We start from the raw sequence: 24,813 nt of genomic DNA on the forward strand, positions 1-24,813 counted from the left end.
CTCCCTGCAGAGATCAGTTTCAAGGTAAGATGAAAACACCTCAGTTTCATGAGGGCATCCTTATATATACCTATCTATGTACCTGCACAGGTCTACCTGTATGGTAAAATCCTAGGAGTGAAATTGCTGATCCAAACGATAAGTGCACTTAAAAAACTATAAAGATAGCTGGGCATGGTGGAAAATGCCTGTAATTCTAGCAGCTTAGCAGGCTGAGGCAGGAGGATCACAAGTTCAAAGCCAGCCTCAGCAAAAGCGAGGTGCTAAGCAACTCAGTGAGACCCTGTCTCTAAGTAAAATACAAAATAGGACTGGGGATGTGGCTCAGTGGTTGAGTGCCCCTGAGTTCAATCCCTGGCACCCCCACCCCCAAAAAACTATATATTGCCATGGTTTTTCTTAAAAATGTGGTATCAATTTATAGTCCCACTAAGCATGAGAGCTTCCCCCCACATTCATACCAACTCTGGGTGTTATCTATCACCTTGTACTTGCTTAAATAAGTAAAAGTGGTATTTGCATTTCTTTAAGGTTAATCATTAACAAGCCAAATGTCCATCAGTGGATGATGGATGAATAGATAATTAAAAATCCATACTATGGATATTACATGATAACTCAAAATTTTATGATGAGGATTTATATATGTATTGACTTTGAAAGAGATCCACCATGTATTATTATGTGAAAAAAGATGAGTTAATGAACAATGAACTTATCATCATCCCTGTTTTATAAAAGGAGAAAAATTCTGTTTCATATGTTTTAAATAAAAATTGCTTAATTAACAAAGTAAAGATCAGGGAACAACCCTGAAGTTTCATTCCATCTTAATCTGTCTACTTGAGGATAAAACCTGTTTGACCAAGGTAACTATATGCATATAGTACATGGTTACATTTTATCTGCTAGTGTAGTTTGGGGTTTAGAGCTTTTTCCTTGGTAGCTGCCAGATTAGACAAATGATTTCTATTTTTTAATTTCTACTTTTTTAAAAATTGAGAATGAGGATATTTCCAGTGTTTCTGTGAGGTATTATAGGGAATGAAAAGCCCACATGGGAGATACAATAGGTTTGCTCATCTGTGAAGACATCTTTGGTAATTTAGTGGTTTTAGACATTTGGAGATCTTGACACTAAAGTGATATACTGGAAGCATTCTGTTGCTCTAGCCACTGGCTTTTGAACCTGCTGTTATTGTTTGGAACTTTTTGGGAACTTCTCTTTAAGAGCCTGTTTTTATCACTTTGTGATGTTTTGCATTAACCAGGAGTGACATATTCTTTGAAGACAGGTCTGATTTTAGGAAAAATTCAAATCAATTGGAATCAAATCTGATTAATAAGGTAGAGATCAAAGTTTGCAATACAAATCATTGTTGAAAAACATTAGACACACTATTATAAATTTATGTGACCTGTTTTGTGGGAATCATAACAGAGAAACTTCCCCATAAGAAAATTTTGAAAAGGTGTGGAACAGTGCAATCACATATGTTGCCTTCAAAATATGCACATCCAGAAGCTAATATACACTTTACACAAGCATTGGCATATTCATTAAGAACTTATTTTGTTACGTGATATCTGGTGTCATCATTTCTGATATCATCAGGACAATTGTCCAAATGACAACATGCCTGTTGGGCAATAAGACCTCAGTGTTGTAGTAATTAGAATGGTTTTCACTTTCTTGTACAAATACTTAATTTTTTCATGGAATGCTGTTTTTGCTTTTGTTTCCCATTTTTCCTTTTGTAAAAGATGATGTGGAAAAGGTACAAGAACAAGGAAAACTGGAAACTCGTGGAGAATTGATGAGCCGCTTGAAGTCAAAGTCCTGGAAAACCCCTATTTCACCTGACCGGTTCCTCCTGACTGTCAGTGCTCTACAACGAGCCCATAATTCTGGGCAATTTGCCTATCTCCACAAGCCCCAAACCCAAGTCCTTGATGCCTGGGGACCTTCAATTTCATATCCAAGGAAGGTCCTAAATTTCAAAGGAAAATCAATCCAACATGCAGTTGATCGCTTGAGAATCAACAATCATCCCATAGATGTGAAACAAACTAGTCCAGAAGTCCAGAAACTGCAGCCCAACTTGAAGAAATCTTTGCATAGTCCCAGATTCCTGTCCACCGTACCCCAGCCCATGATTATCCGCTCTAGGTTTTCTGACAGATTAAAGGGTGAAGATCAAATAACCAGTTCAATTGAAGGGGCAGTGCCCAGTATGGGGCCCCTGACCAGCATGCAGGTCATTAAGCCAAATCATCTGCTGGCTTCCCGACTGGGCACGGCTACCCTGTCTCTCCAGAGAGAAAGGCCTCGCTTCTACACAACCCTGGATCCCCTTCGAATGAACACTGAATTCATGCTGTTGACGGTAAAAGAGGAAAAAGAGTATGAGGAAGCCATGATGAAGGAATATCAGGCCAGCGAACCCACAAGAGTAGATGATCCAGAAAAATCCAGGAAAGCTGCATGGATCCGGAAGGTCAAAGGTTTGCCCATTGATAATTTCAAGAAGCCAGGGAAAACAGCAGCCCCTGAACTTGGACAAAATATGTTTATCTAAACCAACCTCAGGAAATTACAATGTCTTAAATAAACAGAAAACTAGGTAGGTTTGGGTAGTTGTTTTTTTTTTTTAATTCCCTGGCAAGTAATGTGAAAACTCCTAATTATCTTCTTGTGATCAAAGGATTGCTATAACAGTAAGAAAACAGAAGGACTGGAAGATATTGGCATCTGCATTCCCACTGGAAACCACTTAGTGAGACTTAGGGAAGTCCAATGTCATCGAGTGGGGTAGGGAGGTGATCACTGGAAATGAGATACACTCATCACTACCAATTTCATGCTATGATTCTTCCTATCAAATGAAATGACGGTGAGGTAGGGGAAAGAGGCAGAGTAGGAAAATGGTAAGAGTCAGTAAGAGGATGGATGTCAGGACCACCGTTTGAGTTGTTTCATCACTTGATGTGCTCTAGCAAGTCAAACAACACCTGTTTCCCAAACAGGACAAAAGGCTCCATTCTTACAAAAAAGACAACTATGCAATTCAGCCTGAGCATGCACACATGACAAAATCTCAAGGACAGGTTACAGGGAGCCAGTCAACTTTTTCTCAGGTGCCTTTAAAAGAAGGGATATCAAGAGACCATGGAGGCACTCTTGCTCCTCCCATACTCTGTTGGGAACTTTCTTACACTTCTGAACCATAACCTCTTTAATAAATTTCTGCTTATCTTGGTATTCATGGTGTTCATTCTTTGACTCTGTGGAACATGGACCCAATCTGGATTTCTACCTTGTGTAACAATGGAATTTATCAGGATAATATATTGAAATTTGTTGGTATGTTTTTTAATGAAAGTCCAATGAATCTCAAGAATCTAAAAGAGGTAAACGTTCACCAATTTGACATTTGCATGCCTTTCCTTCTCAGAATTCTTTAAGAAAATTAAGCATACATCCTTTGTATAAAGGGAGTCTTTAATATGAAGTGTGTTCAGGTTTCTACTTAAAACTTTGGAGGGTGGTGTCAGGGATCAGGGAAGTAACTTAGAGGAGTGCAGCCCTCAAGAGTTGGGAGTAATGGCCCACTGGAGAGCTCAAATCCTGTACATATGGGACAGTTCCTACTCAGTGGCTCAGCATGGCCACATCTTTTGCTTCTTCAAGAAAAGTCAGAAATTCAGATTTTTTTCTGTCAAATGCCCTTTTTTTAAAGGATGGTAATAAATTCAAATAGTATGCATAACAAAAGTAAAAATGACAAAGACAACTTCACAAAACCCCACAATTTTGAGGCACCAAAAACATGTCCAAGGAGGGCTAGACACACACAGGTCATCTATCCACCTTTATGTGCAAGCATGCAATTGCTTTGCCAAGCTTTCTCTCTGTGGGAAATGTGTGTGCATGAGGATGGGGGTGACTTCACATTCAGATATTAGGTTTGAAATAGCACTACAAATAACTGTGTAAACATTTGTGGTTTTAATGAAAAGAAGTCCCTCAAGTTCATCTGAGAATACATGAACTTTCCAACAGCAGTCTGACCTATGCTCGACAAAAGAATGCCATCATTCTAGTTTCAAAGTTGACTTTAAGGCCTCTGAACTTTAGGTCCAGGCAAGATCATTCCATCAATGGCTGGACTTAAAACAGTAACCCTCTCCTATTCACTAAATACCCTGTAAGGATGCTATCGTCACTTCCACTTTAAGATCAAGGAAAAAAGTACAGAGAGGTTGATTATTTAATTGGTAATAAGGGCAGGAGGCTGAAATCCAGGAGCCCAAACGCAGGTCGCCCGTCGTCCTCAACCGTCATCAGGTTATTTCCATTGATTTGATTAACTTTTTATCCCTTCCCAAGGCCACCTTTACTTTTCCAATTGCTTCTAAAATTCAAAGCGCAAAAGTAGTACTATTCAGAAATACAGGTCACTGTCAAATATTCCAATGAAGTTAAATGCCATGGAATAAAACCTGGCCCTCTGCACTCAGGGCATCGGCCTTGGCGAGAATGACTTCACAGTTTGCACTTCATCGCCGCGAAACACGTTTCCCTTTAAGAAACCACGCAACTTTTCCTTAGGGCCAACTGTGGTAACGGGCTTCTTTCCCACCGGGTTTTTGCTTCTACTCGGACCAGAACCCACCAGCACTTCTCGCCCTGCCCCGGATCGCCCCGCCCCGGAATAACCCCTTGCACCTCCCCTCCCGGTGTTGCTCCTCCCGCGAGACTCCTAGAAGCGGAAGTGTATCCGGGAAGCCAAGCCGGGCTAGGGCTGTACATGGGCCCCTCCCGGATTGTAGGGAAGAGGCCACGTAAATTTGCAGACCGGATTTGACGCTGGTGCGCTGACGTGGTTCCCGGAAGTGGGGTTGGCGCACGGTCGCCATGTTGTCTCAGGTGAGGGGCTGTGGGCGCGGAGAGCGGGTGGCCGAGGCTTGGCGGGTGGGAGGGTCCCTCCTGGAGGGTTTGTGGAGTGAGCCGGGCGCACAGGGGCGGTTGTGATCGCGTCCCCTCCGGCTGTTCGTCTTGAGGAACAGCGAGGTGGGCGGGAGGGAATGGAGGACCGTGGGTAGTTGTCGCGGAGGTGTTCTGGGTGCTCGGAGGCCCTCGTAGGAGACAGTGACCCAGGAGTCGTCGAGCTCGGGAAGCTTGGGGGTGTGGAGAGGAGAAGCCCGTCCTCAACCAACGCCCAGCGCTGGGCGGCTCCGATGCTGGGCTGCAGAAGTTCTCTGTATGGTGGGTGGGTTGCGGGTGGTCTTTTTCCTCGGCCCGTCGTCGTGCACGCGAGGAGGTGAAAGGGGAGCGGCCTCCGGGCACCTCTTCAGCTCCCTTGTGACCTTCCCTGTAGGGGTGCCCTGCAGTCCTGTAGGAATAGGAGACGCTGGCAGAGCCTTGCGTTCAGGTAGCTGTTACCACATTAATATTGATTATCGCGTTTGTGCCCTTAAAATGTAATTGTGGTCCAGAGGTTTTCGACTGGAGATTAATAAGTGTAATTTAATAATGTCCCCCTTTAAAAAATTACTGTTTATAGGGTACTTCCATTTAGATTATATTAGTGTTTTTTTTTTTTCTTTTGTTTCACAATTTACCGAGGAATTGTAGCTTAGGCACTGTTCTGGGTTCCAGGGATAGGGATGTGAAAAGTGTAGATAGGTTTCTTTTCCTGCATTGTCAGGTTTGGGGTGGGTGGGTTCAAGAAAATGGGGCATAAAGCAGGTAGGGAGGGGAGATGTGATAAGTAAAATAACCTAAGTTACTTTCAGATTATAATAGCAAAGTCGAGGTGATGAAATAGCATGTATCTGAAGTTAGGATAACTAGGATTTATGGTCAGAAAAGACTACTACAGGGTGACTTGAGAAAATCCAGTGGTGATTTAAATTCAGCTCTGTAAATTTGCACCCAGGCCTAATGAGGCTGAAGAAATAGACAAAACTATGTCAGTTGTTTCTACTTTATAAGTTTGTGATCGTGAACCTCAAATTAGTCTCTCATGCTGCCAGACAACCCTGCATTTCTGTGCCAGCAACCTCCTTCTTTGGCAACTTGTGCACTAAAACTTTTCTCAGTCCTTCACCATTTCCTCCCTTGTCTTCTCTCAGCTGGTAATCTTGCTTCTTGTTTCACTGAGAAATGGAAGTAATTAGAAAAGAATTTTCATACCACCTGCCTACCTATTTGCATTTTTACCCATAATTGCACTTGAACTGTCTGTGCTTTATTTTTTGACCATCCCCTCCTGCCCATTGCAAAGCATTGTTGCAGCAGTTCTTTTATCTTGCATTGCCAGTCCCCTCCCCTCACCCCCAATTTGATAAGCTTGTTCACATTTCATGTAAACATGCTTTAATTTCTCCTGTCTTCAAAAATGAAAACTTATGCCCACATAGTCTTTCAACTGTCACCCCATTCTGTCAGTTCTAGTCAACTTTTCGACCCCTTCCCCTCCTGTTCTGATCTTATTGAGGTCAACTGTTCAAAATATAGTAGTCACTTTGGTTTTCATTTTACTTGTTAAGAACATCTGACAAAATTGAATTCTCCTGGAAATACTTCCTGGGCTTTCCAGATCACTACCTTCTCTTGGGTTACCTACCACTCTTTTTAGTACTCCTTCTTAGTTCCCACTGTTTATTCTCACATTTTTTACTCAAGATATTGGAGTGTCCAGAGTCTATATTTGGCATCTCCTTTTAACTGTTCAGACAAAAACTTTGGAATCTTCCTTGACATCTTACCTATATTAACTCCATATTTAGTCCATCAGGTAATCCTGTCAGTTCTTAAGTATTTGGAATCTGCCCATTTTTTTCACCATCTCCACTGCATTTACCTGGAACAGCCCCTTACTTCTTGGCTTCATTATTTGAGTAGGCTCCTAACCAGTTTTCTAGTTTTATGCTTTTATTTCTTCCCCTCCCCTCTTTACCCTCCAGATTCTTCATACAGCAGCAGGAATTTTCTTAGGAGTCTGAATGTGTCAGTCCATTGCTTATAACACTAAAGGTTACCCCTCTCAAATTTTTTTATATAGTTCTTATACTAGTATCTTAATGTGCTCAAAATCAGACTTTTTAATTTACCCCTAAATCTGTTACACACATGTTTTTTTTTTTTACTGTAGTAAATATAACTCGAGAATGCAGAACTAATAACTGCAAGATGGAGAGGAGGTAGGGAAGGGAAGAGCTTTTGAGTAGAAAAAAATGAAAACATGAAAGAAAGGTGGGAGAGACCATATAGTAAATGCATTGCTGCAAGGTCTAGTGGGAGAGAGTGTTGGAAGATTAGTAGGAGATCATGTGATGTGTGCTTTATGTGAAGAAGTTATTTTATCCTGTATGTGGAGGAGCACAATTGAAAAGTTTTAGCAGGGTAGTGACATGGTATGATTTCCACGGTGGATGATTGCTCTGTGGGTTATGTGGAGAAGAGACTAGAATGGAGTAGTGTGAATGAGACTAGAAATAAAGGCAGGGAGGCTGGTGAGTGGCACTAGGAAGGCACAGTGAGCAGGGTTGTGTATGAGGCTTAACAGGAGTAGAAATAGGTTAGACTATGAACCACTCTTGAGAATCCTACATCTGTGAAGACAGGAGTGCAGTGGGAAAGTAGAAGACAGAGGGGATCAAGGTTTTTTAAATATTTTTTGAGCTGTAAATGGCACTTGAAGAAGTTTATATTCTTAAAAAGACTCAGTAAAAATGTATAAAGACACAAGAAGGTATAAATAAAATGCTTCTGAGGAAGCATGAAAAAGGATTATAAGCACAAATAGTGGGTTTAGCCAGCTATTATCAGATAATAGCATTGTGAGGAGTCATGGAAATAAGGGTGTGTCAGATGGTTTTGTGAAGGAACCAAAAAAAAATTGAGTTTATTCCCAGTAGCTTTAGGTTTCTGTGACAATTGTGAGAGCGCTAAGAATAAATGTTAAGTTTGTAGGCACATCATCTGCACTCCATTGTTTCTAATCCATACCACTGGTTTTGCTTCAGGGTAATTTGCAGTTGTGCTATGCATAATTTCTCCCAGCTGCTGAGATGGAGACAGTTGATTCCTGAATGCAGGGGTATTTGTCAGGTGTTTGGAGTGGTAGGGTAGTAGAGGGTCTACAGGTGTCTCTTTCCTAAGTTGTGAATTTCTGATGCTATGTCCGTGTAATTTTATCTTCCATTTTAACAAGTGATCAGCCTTGTATATAGTAGGAATGTAAATACTGAATTTCATTTTGCTTCATGGATATTTAATGTTCCTCCTAGGACAGCAATGATGATACTGAAGATGTTTCATTGTTTGATGCAGAAGAAGAGACAACTAATAGACCAAGAAAATCCAAAATCCGGTATGGGGATAAGTTAGATGGGTTGTATTGGTGCCCAGTGCTGTGGTGTCCATGTATTGGTGCCAGCTGATGAGATTCAAGGCAGTGGTTGCAATGTGTTTATTAATTCTATGTTGCTAGTTTGATTTAGTGTCAGACAAAGGTAACTTCAGATTTTCTTGGGAGTAATTGGCATATGGAATGTTAATACTGAGTTTTCAAATTAGCAAGTTCAATTTTTTGAATACTGGTGTTCTTTCAATTGGTGCATTGTAATTATACATTTTAGAATCTATTATGTGAATATATATTTATATTATATTTGATCAATCTTATTCCCCAGTGAACATCAGTTTTAAATTCTGTGCTAGTTGTTTTTCCAAGAATGCACCATTTTAAAATATAATTTCTATAAGTAAGTTACACTTTGATTTTTGTGCAAATTTGAGAATTATATAAGTAATGCGTATTTATATTCTTTTTTGGTGGGGTGATACTGGGGATTGAACTCAGGGCCGCTCAACCACTGAGCCACATCCCCAGCCCTATTTTGAATTTTATTTAGAGACAGCCTCTTGCAGAATTTCTTAGAGCCTCGCCATTGCTGGGGTTGGCTTTGAACTTGCCATCCTCCTGCCTCAACCTCCTGAGCCGCTGAGATTATAGGTGTGTGCCACTGTGCCCGGCAATTCTACCCAATCTTGAAAACATTATGCTAAGTGAAAGATAGTAGTCACAAATGACCAAATGTTGTATGGGTTTATTTATATGATGTGTCTAGAATATGCAAATCTGTAGAGACAAAGAATAGTTTGTTGGTTGTTTAGGACTGAGATGGTTAGCCATCTGATTGCCAGAGGGGTTTTTTTTTCTGACTGTAGTGATGAATACACACCTCTAAAATCCATTAAATTGTTCACTTTTATGTAGGTTGAGTTACGTATGAATCATATCCCAATTAAAGCTGGTAAAAAATGAAAACACTGTACCTGACAGTGACTTAATTCCTGAAGTGATTTTGGAGGAATTGTTTTGGCATGATTTGGTAATCCAAGCTAGGTAAAATTGCTTTTTTGTGTTCTATAAAAACTTATGTTCATAGACGTAATAGTTATGATTACATAGTACATTTTTTTTTTTTTTTTTTTTTTTGCGACAGAGGGCCTTGTCAAATAGTGGGTCTTAAGAGAGGTAGGTGGTTTGCTGCTGCTTTAAGTTATCTCTTATTTTGACAGAACTCTTCATGGCTATGCCATGGCTGAACCATTTGTCATCTAAATCTGAAAGTACTTGTAGTAAATTGTAATTGCCTTTCTTATGTTTTGGTTTCCAGACATCCAGTGGCATCATTTTTCCATTTGTTCTTCCGAGTCAGTGCCATTATAGTCTATCTTCTCTGTGAATTGCTCAGCAGCAGTTTTATTGCCTGTATGGTGACAATTATCTTATTGTTGTCATGTGACTTTTGGGCAGTGAAGGTAAGTTTGTTTTTATTAAAGTTATATTTAATATGAGTTTGAATATCGTATAAGCAGCAAACAATATGAGATTAGGCATTTTGGATTGATGTTATCTTTTTATTATTTCAGACCTTCTGATCACATGCAGGTTATTACACTACTGAGTTGTCTGTGCTATATGACAGCCTTTATTAACTATGAAGTTAGGTAAACAGATGGTTACTAGCAACCATAGACCTTATATATTGTTTCTAATCTATACCACTGGTTTTTGCTTCAGGGTAATTTGCAGGTGTGCTATGTATAATTTCTCCATAAAACTTTGTATAGTTGCTATACAAATACTTAAGAAGTACCCACTTTTTGCAGAGGTTCCTGTGGGTGCTCCCGGGCAGTTATTTTTCAACCAGAGGCAACCTTTGGTCCTTCATGGGATATTTGTCAATTTCTGAAACATTTTTGTTTTTTGCAGTTGTGGAGGGAAAGTGTAATATTGGCATACAGCGGGTGGAGGCCATGTATGCTGCTCAGTGTCTTTGAGATGTACAGGATACCCCCACCTGCTCAACAACAAATACTTGTCTGTTCAAAATGTCAATTGTGCCAAGGTTGAGAAACCCTGCTATAGGGAATAGAAAGGAGTATAGGAAATAGTCTCAAGTCAAAGGCAATGGTGGGTAGAGAGATGGATGGATGGTGGATAACTCAGAAAAATGAGTATGAAATAAATTATAATAAAATATTAAGTATGGACCAAGTGATAGGTACTTGGGTTTTCACTGTAAAATTTAACCTTTCTGTGTATTTGAAAAATTTTATAGTAGAATTATGGAGAGGGAAATCAAAGGTGAAAAAAGGTTAATTTTGAAGTTTCAAGAGATTTGTGTTCTAATTCAAAGACCAATAAGATGCTACAAATCTGTCTGTATCCACCAACCCTGTCAATTTTTAGATCTTTAATTTCTTAACAGATATTAGAAGTGTTTGACTCAATAGTGACTAGTTTCCATAGGCCACATAATGCTGAGAAGGAGATTTCAGAGATCTGTTTTCTTTAGGCTTTTCTTTCATGCACTCTTCTTTGACATTTTTTTCCTCTTTGAATTTCTTCCATTGCTTTATGTTCTAGTGTGTTTACTGTATCTCGGTCACAGATTTGTTTTGATGAATGTTTCTTTTTATTGTTCATACCACTTGTGTTCATCTAGAGAGAAAATGCATTTAGTCAGTTCTTTATAGTTTCCAGGCTGTTGCACAGGTAAGTATTCCTTATCTAAAATGCTTAGGTCCAGAAGTGTTTCAGATTTCAGAATTTTTTTAACCTATTGACCATTCCTAATATGAAATAATTTTTATAAGTCTTAGTGTGGTTGTCAAAAGAGAGAGAATTTTGAAAAAGCAGTCTCTCTAAACCCCTAAATAGTATTGATGAAAACCAAGAAAAGGTAGAGCAGGGATAATAGTTCCAATATTATTTTTAAATGTGGCTTATAAGGAATTTTTGTCTTATTATTCTGACAGTATAAAAAGGTTAAACAGTGGTTTTAAAATTTTAATGCCAACTATTAATAAAATTTAAAACAAGCTGTGACTTCTGTAATGCAGAGAAGACAGGAGCAACTAAAACAGTTCATATAACAAAAGAAGGAGAGCAAAGAAGGTGTCAAGGAAGGATAAATGTCACAAAGCCCATGTACACAGTGATTTATAATAGTAAATTAATTTGATTAAGCTTCTTTTTAAAAATTTTTTTTTGTAGTTTTGGATGGACAGAATGCCTTTATTTTATTTGTTTATTTTTATGTGGTGCTGAGGATTGAACCCAGTGCCTCACACATGCTCAGCAAGTGCTCTGCCACTGAGCTACAGCCCCAGCCCTGATTAAGCTTCTTTTTGTAAAGATAAGAACTCAAAGATTGGATCAAAAATTAAAATCTAACCCAAAATATCTAACTAAGATAGTGACATTAGAGAATGAAAATAATGACATTAGAGAAAATAAAAGAAGGCAAAAATAACATTGAACCAATTCATATAAAAAGAAATATTGGCATTATATAAATCAAATTGATATCAGATTAAGAAAGCACTAAATCACATAGTTAAGCTATGAAACCAATGTAGGTGCCCTTCAGCAGATGAAAGGATGAAGAAAATGTGGTATATATACTCAATGGAATATTACTCAGCCATAAAAAATGAGTTTATGACATTTGCTGGAAAATGGATGGATCTGGAGACTATTAATTATGCTAAGTGAAATAAGCCAATCCCCAAAAACCAAAGGTCGAATGTTCTCTCCGATATGTGGTATTTAACACATAGCAAAGGGGGAGGGGAAGAATATAAGTTCTGTATATTAGACAAAGGGGGAATGAAGGAAAGGGAAGGGGGACAGGAAGAGGAAAAATAGTGGGATGAATCTGACTTAACTTTACTGTGTACATATATAAATACACTACAGTGAATCTGCACATCATGTACAACCACAAGACTGGGATCCAAATTAGTGTAAGATATATTCCATGTTTGTATAAATAGGTCAAAATATATTATACTGTCATGTATAACCACAAAGAACAATTAAAATTTTTTTTAAAATAGCACTAAATGGAACAAAAATCATGAATCAGTGAAGATCATTCACAGAATAAAATTATATCAAACTAACATTAAAATACTAGGTGAAAATGAAGGAAACGTTGTGATGGGAGTATTAAGAAACAAGTTTTTGACAGAATTAAGTGACAAAAAATAAGGCCCAAAGGATCTGGATGGTAATTAACAAAGTCAGTTTAATTGTAGTTTTTGGAACTTTGTATATCCAGAGATAATAACTTCTCATTAGTGCTGGTAGAACATTTGCAAAAGTTGGTTAATATCCCTATGAAGAAACTCCAGATAAATTGTGAAAGCATCTATATTTTCTGGTCTAGTAAAATAAAGCTAAGGGGAAAAAAAGGTTACTAAATTGGAGTTTCTTTAAAAAAAAGTTAAGTTGCTAAAAATCTTGGTTTAAAAATGAAACTGGAATTATAGATTATTTATATCTTACGATTATCATCTACATCAAACTCTTAAAATATATCTAAAACTGAATTTAGAGGAAAGTCAGTAGATAAAATGCTTGTATTATTAGAGAAGAATGAAAATAATCTACTTTGGGTCCAGAAGTTTCAAAAACAAAAACAAGCCTGAGAGGAATTCAGAAAAATAAACTAATAAAGATAAGAGAAAGCAAAAGAATTAGAAAATGGAGCATGGAAGTATATGGAGTAGCTTCCAACTGCATATCTATCCAGTTAGTCATCAAGTTTTATTTTTTATTTATTTATTTTTTTGTGTGGTGCTGGGGATTGAACTCGGGGCTTTGTACATACAAGGCAACACTCTACCCACTGAGCTATATCCCCAGCTCTAGTCATAAGTTTTAATACATACATTCTACTTTTCTTACTTAGGGATGTTATACCTACTACTCTCTCTGGGTGCTTGTTTTGTTCCCGCATTACTTTAATACAGGAATTTCTAATCTTTTTTTCTGTGCTATGGACTCTTCATGGTGTCATGAAGCTATGAATAATGTTTTTAAATATATAAAAGAAAAATACATAAGATTACAAAAATCACTTAATTGAAAATATAGTCAGCTATCTATATCCATGGGATGTGCATGTATTCAACTAACTGTGTATCAAAGATATTCAGAAAAAAATAATTGCATCTGTGCTGAACACAGATTTTTTTTTTGTCATTATTCCATAAACAGTACAACATAACAGCTATTTATGTAGCATTTACCTTATATGAGCTAATTTAAAATATATGGGAATATGTGAATAGGTTATATACAAATACTGTGCTATTTTATATAAGGGACTTGAGCATCTGCAGAAATTTCTGACTTAGAAGTGTGTACTTTATGATCACATTAATAGTAAGACCTAGTGGCAGGTCTTACCATTTTGAAGGTAGTGATGAGCATAAACAATACGTTGAGATGTCTACACCAAGTATAGTACAAAATGAAAAATATATGGAGTTTATTGTAACAAAGATACGGGTTTTGTTAATTCTACCTGCATTTGTGTTTTTTTGGTCTACATTTTATAAGTTGAAGGTATGCTAAACTTAAACCAGAGGTTGATGAAAATGAAGAAATATATATTTTTTTTACCCGGGTTCATAGAAACCCTGAAACTTTTTGGTGAACATCACCAATTAAACATCCCCTCCATGACACATTACTGCTTATTCATTACAAATGTTGATTCCTTGGGAAATCATTGTCTGATACTCAGATTCAATCCAATTCCCTGTTATACTCAAAGTAGTCTAAACTTCTCTCACAGTTCTGATCACAGTTGGCTCTCTTCCCTTGAAGCTTCATGGGGACAGGGAAGGTACCTGTTTGTCGCTGTTTTGTTACAGCACTTTCTAGGTGCTTAGGAAATATTTGTTGAATAAACAAGACATTGGGAAAACTATCAAAGTAATTTGTTTCATTAATAAGCAAGAAGAGAACTTAAGTGTATTTGAGGGACCGAATGAATGAAAGCCAATGCTTATAATCATTTTTAGGGATGTGCAGTTTAAAATATACATAGTTATGATGGGAAAAGGTAGGTCACATTAGCCAAAGAGCAGGGGAAAACATTAAGAAATTGGAGAAAGGACAAATGTTCTTGAGGGAAATGAGGAAGGTATTATTTATGGATAGACTTCTGCTTACCCTGTAATTCTGCTCCTGTTGATTATGCACTTCCCATTTTATTTATTTATTTTTAACCAGGTCTGATACGTAGCTATTATGTAGCTTTGTGAACGGGCTATTATTGAGGTAATAATGTATGGAGCATGTTTGGAGGTTAATGAAGATTTGTTTGTGAAATGTTACATTAAGGTATGATTTTATAGTGCTTTTATTTAATGATTTAAAAATGTGTGTGTTTATATTAATCTTCCCTAGAATGTCACAGGTAGACTGATGGTAGGCCTTCGGTGGTGGAATCATATTGATGAGGATGGAAAGAGTCATTGGGTGTTTGAGTCCAGGAAGGTAAGCTGCCTTTTGTTGTTATTGTTGTTTTGTTATTAATAGTGTCATCTAATACATTCTGTGTAGATTTGAATATTTAAGGATTAAGTATTCAAGATTAAAAGTACTACCCCACATCACTTGCCATGTCAGTACTAAACCAGATGGCTTTCCAAAACGTACACATTTTTCTGTCTAGTTCAGACTGAAAATAAGGCGTGTACAGGACAGAATCCTCCAAGAGGACACTGAGTCAGAGTTTATACAGCATGCCAAACTGCCTATCGAGGGTTTCTTTCTGATGACCCCCAGATTGGTCACCTTACTGGGTATCTTCATCCCTCTATGTATAGCATAGCAGATAACTGCTCCCATGGGCAAAGACACTTGTGAGCAGAATAAAGGATTGTAGGTGATAGAAAAATCTCAGTTGATGTGTCTCTTTTTTAAGTCTGTGCCCTCAGGAGCCCTGGGGGACCCTTATCTATTTTGGATTAGTCTGTTACTCTAGTGAACATTCTGTTCCCTTGTGAAAATCAGTTTGGGAGGCAGAGGACAAAATTCTTGGAAATGATACCTGTTAAATTGCTTGCCTTCTGCTTGGAAGAGCCTTGACAAGTGAGACTTACCAGAGAGTGGCACTGTGCTCAGTGAGGCCATATTCCTTAATATTATAAAATCTACCTTGGAAAAAAATGTGTTACCCTCTAATTTCCTAACTTTTGCTGAGACATTTTGGTCATTATTCAGAATCCCTTGTTTCCATTTTTTTCTGTGGACCTGACTTGGCTTTTGAAATCTCAAGGATGACTATAAACTTGATTTCCTTGATTTTTATCTAAAGATGTATCATTCAAATCTTCCTCATGAATCAACAGCACGAGTGTAAGAAGAATCGAGTTGAAATCTACCAGAGACAGTTGTTTACTATTTTGAGTCATGATAAACTGTCTGTTTTGCCCAAATATGCAAAATTCTGGAACTAGAACAAAACATACTAAAATCATTTCCTAAAATTACAATTGTGGTTGAGGCATTAACTGTTTTTTTGGTTTAATTTGGGACTTGAGCTGTTTGTATTAATCTTTGTGTTAGGGGTTTCTTTTTTTTTTAAGTTAGACTTTGTACTGATAAATTTTAGATCAGTGATGAGTGAATTTATTTTTTATTTAATTTTTTTGTAGGCATCTCCTCAGGAGAATAAAACTGTTTCAGAAGCTGAATCAAGAATCTTTTGGTTAGGACTAATTGCCTGTCCAATACTGTGGGTGATATTTGCCTTTAGTGCTCTCTTCTCCTTCAGAGTAAAATGGTTGGTAAGTGTCTGTGTAGAACTTTGGAATAATCCACTATGCCGTTATTAGAGACCTATCTTGAATAGGCAGCTTTATCTTGTATTTCCCAGGTTCTATTTCCTAACTGCTTTTTTTCTTAAGCATTGGAGAATAGATCCTGTGACCCCAACTCCACCAATTTTCTAGGATATTAGTGCCTATAATATTAGTTTTTTTTTTTCCCCCTTGAAAAATGTTGATTGGAGACCTGTTCTGATTACTTGTTGCTGCATAGTAGATCACCCAAAAGCTTTGTGATGTAGAACAACACATCTTTTTATCTCATAGTTCTTGGGTGAGGACCTTAGGAAGGGTTCTTCTGGAGATTAAGGCTTGGGGTCTGAGTTGTAGTCATACAGTAGTGGGAGAAGCTTGAGGACATAAGACATCTCCTCTTCATGAGGGTTTGTGCCTCCCTACCTGTCCCTCTGTGTAGCTTAGTTTGGACTTCTTAACAGAATGGTGGCCTTATGGCAGTTGGGCTGCTTGGACAGAGGATTCCACTCTTTTCAGCATAGTCTGAGATATCATAGCATCATCTTTGTCACCATTCACATTCAAGGGAATATAAATTAGGCTCTATCTCTTATTGGGAGACTAAGAAAGTTCTAGAGTTGTAGAACAGGAACTACTGTTGCTGCCATCTTTGGAAGATACAGTCTGACACTTGACTCAAATTATGAATCTTGTTCTTATAACCATTGAGTTTGTTTCCACATAACATTTATTGATGTCAGATAAATTTTGGCTTGAATTATGTTTTTCCTACAATTTTTAGTACTTTTTTTCTTTGTGACATTCATAACTTTCCTTCGTAGGCTTTGGATGCTTTATTATTGATTTTCTGTTATTCATCTTTCCTACTTAATATAGTTATAACACTCTTTCATGAATTAGGAAATTTACTCAATATTTGTGAATTTTGAATATTTTTGAATTTCCTGATATGGAAGATAAGAAAGCTAACATTCATGATTTCATTTCAGAATTTTGTCCATTAAATTTGTACTTTAGTTCTTTCAAGTGGTTAGTTTTATAACATGAGGTAGTATACTCACATCTGTTTATTGACCAATAGACTGTTTAGAAAGGAACGAAAATAAACAACTTATTATTCTTTCCTGTGTTTCTTCCTTTATTGTTTGTTCCAATGATTTTTTTGTGTTTTCAAGGTTTGGAACAATTGCCCTTTGAAGTAATATTTCTTATTGGTTGTTCAGTCTTTGATCTATTTTTTTTTTTAAAAACACATCAATTCAGCGTCCACTTTTATTTCAGATTCTTTTTTACTGCTTGGTTAGCTATAGTACATTCTTTTGAAAAGAATATGTAGATTTGCTTTTTCTTTGATTTTTTTTTTTTTCATATTTAAGAATGTGAGTTTATTGGACTGTTCTTGAAGATGACTTTATTTGGTTTTTCCATAGTTTCTTTTATGTTTTAGAGAAATCTGATGCGAGTATGTTAATCAGCTTTTTGTTGCTGTAACAAAATATGAGAACAACTCAAACGAAGAAACATTTTGGTTCTCAGTTTCAGTTAACATTAGTATTTGTATTTCCTAGCTCTGCCTACCTTTAGTCCATGGAGAGAGAGAGAGAGAGACATACACACACACACAAAAGATGGACTGACAGACCAAATATAGTCCCCATGGGCACATCTCCAAGGACCCACTCCCTTCAGTAAGGTCCCAGCTCCTACTCTTTCTAACCCCTCCCAATAATTCAGTCAGCTATGAATCTGTCAGTGGATCAATCCACTGGTGATGTTAGTTAGAGCCTTCATGATTTAATCACTTTCCCAGATCACTTCCTAACCTGTTTCATTGGGGACCAAGCTTTTAACAGCCTTTGGGGGATATTCCAGATCCACCACACTGTAATACCAGGCTTACCTACTACCCTCTGTGTGAGGAGTGAATCATTTTTCTCTCTGATGAATTTTTTTTTGCGAGGACGGTACCAGGGATTGAACTCAGGGGCAATTGACCACTGAGTCACATCCCCAGCCCTATTTTGTATTTTATTTAGAGACAGCCTCTCAATTGCTTAGTGCCTTGCTGTTGCTGAGGCTGGCTTTGAACTCACGATTCTCCTGGGATTATAGGCATGTGCCACTGAGCCTGGCTCTGAAGATTTTTTTTTTTTTTTTTTGAAGTTTTTAAATATCATAGCCAGGATATGTCTTTCTCACTCTATATTAAGTTTTCTGTAACTTATGTTTCCTTCTTATTTTCAGACTCCGGTTTTGCTTTGAATTAGGAAAATTGACTTTGGTTAAATTTTTAAATCTATTTATATTCAGTTTTTTTCACTTGTCCAATTTCAAGATACCAGTTGTTTCTGTTTTGTATCATTTTATATCTGTTCTCATCTGCTGTCCTCTAATTGTTTTAATCATTCATCTTTTTCTTTTCTGCAGCAGATATTTTTAAGAGTTCACCATATATCAGAGATGTTTTGGGGCACTGAATACTGTTTGGGGCCATGTAAGCAAGACAATTGCTCTGGTAGAGCTTATATTTCAGTAAAGGGTTTACAGACCAAAAAAAAAAAAGACCAGAATAGGAGATGTTAGACAGTGATACCAGGAATTGAGTGGAGTGCGTCAGACATAGCAGCAGCTACATTAGATTAGGGGTCTGGAAAGGAGTATTTGTATTTCCTAGCTCTGCCTACTCCTTTTTCATCTCCTATTGTCTTAGTTTCATGCTAAAAATTCTTATGTTCGTATGTGTAGGTTCTTCTATAGGATGAAGTATTCCCAGGAATGCGTTTATTTTGATGACCTGTACTTCTTTTTTAAAAAAATACCTTTATTATTTTTATGTGATGCTGAAATTGAACCCAGGGCCTTGCATGTGCTAGGTGAGTGCTCTACTGCAGAGCCACAATGCGAGCCCCGATGATCTATACTTCTTTCAGAATAGATTCTTCACTGGTCTTTTTCAGAGTGTGGTTTTTTTTTTTAACTGTCTTTTTTCCCCCCTGAAGTTTTGCGGAGATGCCTTTCCCTTTTCTCATTTCCATTTTGCTGATACTCATAGTGGCAGCTCTGTCCAGATCTTCCTTTTCTGCCACTTTAGAGCGATTGAATTTCCCTCGACTCCCTTCCCATGTTCTCTGTAACTGTTGCTGCTGCTTTGAGCTAGAGTTTGAATGCTAGTTGGTGGCCTGAAGGTGCAGGCCTGAGGAGGATTGCCCATACAGGCTTTAGCTGCCTTGCTTGGGTTTTACCTTCTTTTTTGGAGTGGAGCTGTTGTGGACCCTACTCTGGTTCTGCACTCCTGCTTTATTTAGATCATTTGTGAGATTCTGTAGCTTTAGCACCATCCAGGAGAATCGGCCCAGACTTGCTCTAGCAGTGCTTCTACTTCTCTAAAACAATAGGAAATTATTATGTGAAACATGGTTTGGTCCTATGGTTAAGACCATAGCATAGGACAGGAGGAGGTTTCACCCAGACTCTCCATCAGTCTTTTCCCTCTTTCTGAGTGTTCTTAAGATGGTCAGTGATTGCTGGTCCTCCTGTACTTTCTCTTCTGCTTCTTTCAGGGAAATACCAGCTGTTGGTATTTCCTCCTTACTTGGCGGGAGTTTTTGTATTCATAGCTATTTTTGCATTATTTCTTATGGCAGCTATGTCCTCAGTTCTTTTGTTTCTGTCTTAGTTGGGGATGGTAATTATTAGTGTAATTTCCCTTAAAATTTCTGCAAAGCCGTGTCATACTTCCTCTTTTTCTGATCACCAGTCCTTTTTTGTGTTTATTGGTACAGGTATTGACTTACTTGCTTTGTTTTTTTTAACCCGTACTGTCTGTATCTTATGGGGAAATGTTCATGTCTGACTTTATTACACTATCTTAAACCAGAAGTCTGCATGTTTTAACTTTTAAAAATTTGTTGCCATTGAATAAAAATTGGTGCCTCAGCAGAACCATGTTCAGTCTGAATTCAGGTGCCCCTTGCATGTTGGTATATATGTACCTGGGAGTGTTCCAATTGAGGAATATGGAAGTTAAAGTAGATTCATGTAAATAAAAAAAATAAGATGTATGTTTATTTGGATAAGTAGCAACCTTATAACAGAAGGTACCAGCTCTACCTTTTTTTACTAGGAACACTTGAAACCAGTTCCTTAAAGATTTAAATCTTCTTAGAGTGGAGAGTAAAGTACTTGCCTAGCACATGCAAGGCCCTGGGTTTGATCCCCAGTACTGCCAAAAACCAAATTCTCTCACTTGCTTAAAATCAGCTATACTATTTGTTAAGGGTTAAAGAGAAGAAGCCCGAAGCCAGGTACCGTGAGTTATGCCTTTAATCCCAGCTACTTGGAGGGAGGCTAAGGAAGTAAGATTGCAAGTTTGAGGCTAGCCTGGACAACTGAACAACTAAATGAGACACCATCTCAAATAAGAAAGAAAAAAGGTAAAAAAAAGTCTGGATTGGAAAATGAGATTTCATTTAGCCTCTTTGCCTTTCATAGATGTGAACATCTCCTGAATGATACTTTTAATAGTAAAAGGGTTGATGAGTTGTTTATTGTAGAAGGGGGTTGGCCGACTATGGCTTGTGAATCAAATCCAACCCAACAATTTGTGAATTTTTATTGGAACACAGCATTGCCCGTTTGTTTACATTTACTGAGGCTTTTGGGGGCCAAAATAGCAGAATTGAGTAGTGGCAACAGAGACTAAAATTTTATTATCTGGCTCTTTACAGAGAAACTTCTAGAATACCTAACTTTGAAGCTTCCTCACATTGTGCTAATTAATTTTTCTCCCTTAAATATTTAAAGAGAGGGTGTGAATTTCTTATTCTCAATTTTTAGTGGTCTGAGTCACTATAGGATTCCTGATATGATCACAAGGATTAAGCAGCTTTGCAGAAATATACTTCTTTCTACTCATCTCTCTTTGCTCTGAAGGCAAAAGCAAACCCCTGTTTGTTGCTGCCTTAGGGCACCTAGTCAACTTGCCCAGGATCCAATCACATATATTAGCATAGAGTAGAGATTCCATCTCTGCCTACTTTCAGGTTATTGAACTTGACTACTTCTTGACTGTTCTTTTGTGATTCTTAAAGGAACAAGTAACATTTTAGTCTTTTCTAGTTTCACTTACTTTTCCTTATGCCTTTTTTAGGACCTAGAGAGAAGGTCCCCCTCCACTGTGTTCACCAGGTCTGACATAGAGCTTGCATATGTAGCAGTTGTGTTCAACAGAATTGAGTAGTGGCAACAGAGTGAATATGAGTGAATAACCCAGTGCCTTGTACAGAACATATATCAGGCCTCTTCTGGTAGTTTGATATTAGATCGTGCTCCTTGGCTCAACCCTTGCTTCCTTTTTCCTTTCCTTTCTCACCATAAGTCTGCCTTGTCTCATTTATGACCTAAGAGAAAAGTCAATTTCAGGTCAGTAACCATTGTGTTATTTTTCCCCTGATCCCAGGCTGTGGTTATCATGGGTGTGGTACTACAGGGTGCCAACCTGTATGGTTACATCAGGTGCAAAGTGGGCAGCCGGAAGAATTTAACCAGCATGGCTACCTCGTATCTCGGAAAGCAGTTTTTAAAACAAGTAAGTGTTTTCTGGATATGACCAGTGACAAATGAAATGGTTTTTTTAACTCTTGTGGAATTTAATTTTTAAGAAATGCTTCTCAACTGAGGTTTTTAAAAGGCATATTGTCACTGAAATATGAGAATGATATTCTCCCCTATAACATAAAGATTGTATTGTAGTCCCCGATGTGAGGATATAAATTCAGATTTTCAGTGTGATTTGTCATATTGGTAAATAGTTACTGATTAAATCTCTTGGGGCAAATTGACTGGGTCTTTATATGAGTCATAGCTTACATTTGTTAGTGCAGCAGGCCGGGTAAATATTGAATATAGGACAGTAGTTCTCAAATTCCAGCAGGTATCAGAATCACCTAGAGTGCAAAGATTCCTGGGCTCCACTCTTAAGGTTTCTTATTCAGTAGATCTGGAGGGAGGTGGATGGTCTTATAATTAGCATTTCTAACAAGTTTCTAGTTCAGAGATTATGCTTTGGATAACTAAAGCCTGAGATTGTTTTACTTCAGAATATAAAGCTGATAGGTAGTACAGAGCTTGAACCCAGCCCTCTACACAAGAAATTCATTTTTCTTTATTCTACTATACTGTTGCTCTTAAGATAAGAGGTCGAGAAAATGAATATTCTAGTTAGGGTCATGGTTCTCTTCCTAAAGGATTTCTGCTTGGCCCCAAGTAAAAGAATTCACTGTGGCCCATCTTAGGGTAATTTTCATGTGTGTGCTTTTTAAGTTTTTTCCCCTTGGGATTTTCCATGTGTCTGAAGGTGGAGGGGGATTTTCAATATAGGTGAAATTGAACCGTGAGCCTGGCATAACATGAATAGGGTTAGAGTCTTACATGGCACCTGGTGGCACTCTGTTCTGTGGGATAAGATGAACATCTGAGTGGAAAATGGCATTTGCTAGGTTCATTTTCCCCATACTGCAAAAAAAAAAAAAAAAAAAGGAATAACTGTAACATATCCACTTTTTGACATGATGGGCTATTACATACAATGTAATAAAGTAACAGGTTCTATTTACAAAGGTACAAGATTTTCTAGGTTTAGTGCTTTGAAAACCCTGGTATATGAAGTAAAATAACTGAATATTAAGGAGTGTTTTCTATTTTGCAGAACACCGGAAATGAACAGACTTCTTGAATAGAGAGAAAATTATGTTTTCTGTGATATTGGGGACTGGCCGAAGAGATTCTTGATTATGAACTGTTTAGACCTCAGTCCGGTTGCAAAGAGGAGCATTGGGTTTTTTTGTTTGTTTTCACTTACAAAGTTACTATGAAAACTGTTTTCCTTTTTTAAAGAAAGTTTTTGTTTTTATTTTTTTTTCTAATAGTTGAGGCTGGGAAATATGATATCATTAAGAACATTGTCAGAATTTATTTTATGGTGTACATATGTATGCATATAGTAATGTATCCGTATATCCCAAATTAATGTGTTAGTTTACATATGTTACAGAGATATTTGTATTTTGATCCATAGAAAATAGAATGTTCTTAGTCAAAGGTATGTGTGTTTACATACTATTTCTGTAAGTTATTTTCAGAAATAAGTTGATTCCATGATTAAGAGTAAACACTTGGCTTGTGTATGAGTTAAAAAGTAGAAAAGATTGTTAATTTTAAAAATATACTTCATGTTGAAATTGCTTACCTTAGACATGCACAAGTGAAAACAAAATTCAGGCTGGTAGTATTAACTAGTTTCTAAAATTTCTTTTATTTTTTTACTTAAGGCCTAAATAATAAAAGGAATCTTTATAGTTTATGTTTAAGGGATACCCAAGGGATTGCTGCTGTTCTATTTATTTTGTGGAAAGGATGGTCAGATTTTATTTTGGAACTTCCTGGAAACTCTTCAGTGGTCTCTGGACTAATAAAATCTTTTAGTACTAAATGAATATTGTTCTTATGTCTTAGTAAGAATAATCATTTAAATACTTGGCATAATAAATGCCTAAAGACATTATATGAATCTATTTTTTCTTGCTATAATGGGGATATTGTAAATCATACATTTGTATTAATAATATTTCTTAAACAAGGCAATATATTTAACTGTAAAGTAAACCAATCTGCAAATTATTGTAGGCAGTTGTAAATTCTGTTGTAGGTACTAGAAACTTTGTTGGAGTCTTTTAATCAGCAGATTATGTAGTGAGTGTATTTGTACATTGTTAAAATATTTTTAAAGATGTTTTGTTTTAGTTGAATAAATGTGTGTTGGAGTGATAGCTTGGAAGGTGCACAACTTTATATTTGTATAAAACTATTGTTTACAAAGCATTTGATGTGTGTAATCTCATTTAACCCTCATAACAAACATGATATTTTTGATGATGAAACCATCTTTGTGGTTATTGAGCAACTTGCTCAAGGAAGCACAGATTGCAGGAATATACAACAGGGTACATTGCTATTTTTAGAATAAATATCTCTAAATGTCTTTTCCTTTCTTCAGATGCAGTCAGTCATCTGGGGCCTCAGCTAGGCTGTTAATTGGAAGTACTGCATTGTGATCTCTGGGTATTTTCTCTGTGGGCTCATGAGGGCTTCTTCACAACCTGGCTCTGGGTTCTAATAGTAACCCAAGAGATAAGGAGAAATACATGATATTTTTATGACTAGTCTCAGAATTCGCATCGCCTCAGCTATTCTCTTTTGGACAAAGTAGTCACTATAGTCTATCCGGGTTCAAAAGAAGGTTACATAGAACCAGCCATTTGATAAGAGGAGTGTTAAGAGTTTATGGTATAATAAGAGTGTGTGGGATGGGAGATATTGCTTGCAACCATCTTTGGAAATAAAATCTGCCTCACTTTAATAATTTTATCATGGTTGAAAAAATTACTTGAAAGAAACAGAGTATTATGTGTGTGTTTTTTTTTTTTTTTTAAGTCGTTTCTGGTTCAATCTTGGATATAGGTGAATTAATTTGATGGGTACAAAGTGAAAGCATCAAATCCTCTATCCCATAGAAGGTCTGTCCTTTGAGTTGCCTCTGAATAAATAGGTAAGGGTGTGTGTATATG

General features: G+C 37.2%; 2 protein-coding genes across 6 annotated transcripts in view; both read left to right on the forward strand.

Moving 5' to 3' along the window:
* Positions 1-2,579, forward strand: part of Fbxw10b (F-box and WD repeat domain containing 10B) — a 41,685-nt gene extending 39,106 nt beyond the window's left edge. For 2 of the 5 annotated variants that reach the window (XM_027956007.2, XM_027956008.2), the window contains one exon: positions 1,792-2,579. In XM_027956007.2, coding sequence (XP_027811808.2) covers positions 1,792-2,579 — 788 coding nt within the window. Of the gene's footprint in view, positions 1-1,759 lie in introns of all 5 variants that reach the window. The other 3 variants (XM_027956006.2, XM_027956009.2, XM_071602929.1) reach the window with 2 other exon arrangements.
* A 2,247-nt stretch (positions 2,580-4,826) lies between these two features.
* On the forward strand, positions 4,827-24,613 carry Tvp23c (trans-golgi network vesicle protein 23 homolog C). Its single transcript, XM_027956014.2, has 7 exons — positions 4,827-4,930; positions 8,299-8,381; positions 9,694-9,838; positions 14,790-14,879; positions 16,043-16,174; positions 21,648-21,776; positions 22,896-24,613. The coding sequence occupies exons 1-7, from the start codon at positions 4,919-4,921 to the stop codon at positions 22,920-22,922; spliced, it is 618 nt and encodes a 205-aa protein (XP_027811815.1). The 5' UTR covers positions 4,827-4,918; the 3' UTR covers positions 22,923-24,613.
* Positions 24,614-24,813: the final 200 nt, after the last annotated feature.

This window comes from Marmota flaviventris, chromosome 17 (genome assembly GCF_047511675.1).
Source record: "Marmota flaviventris isolate mMarFla1 chromosome 17, mMarFla1.hap1, whole genome shotgun sequence".
NCBI lineage: Eukaryota > Metazoa > Chordata > Mammalia > Rodentia > Sciuridae > Marmota > Marmota flaviventris.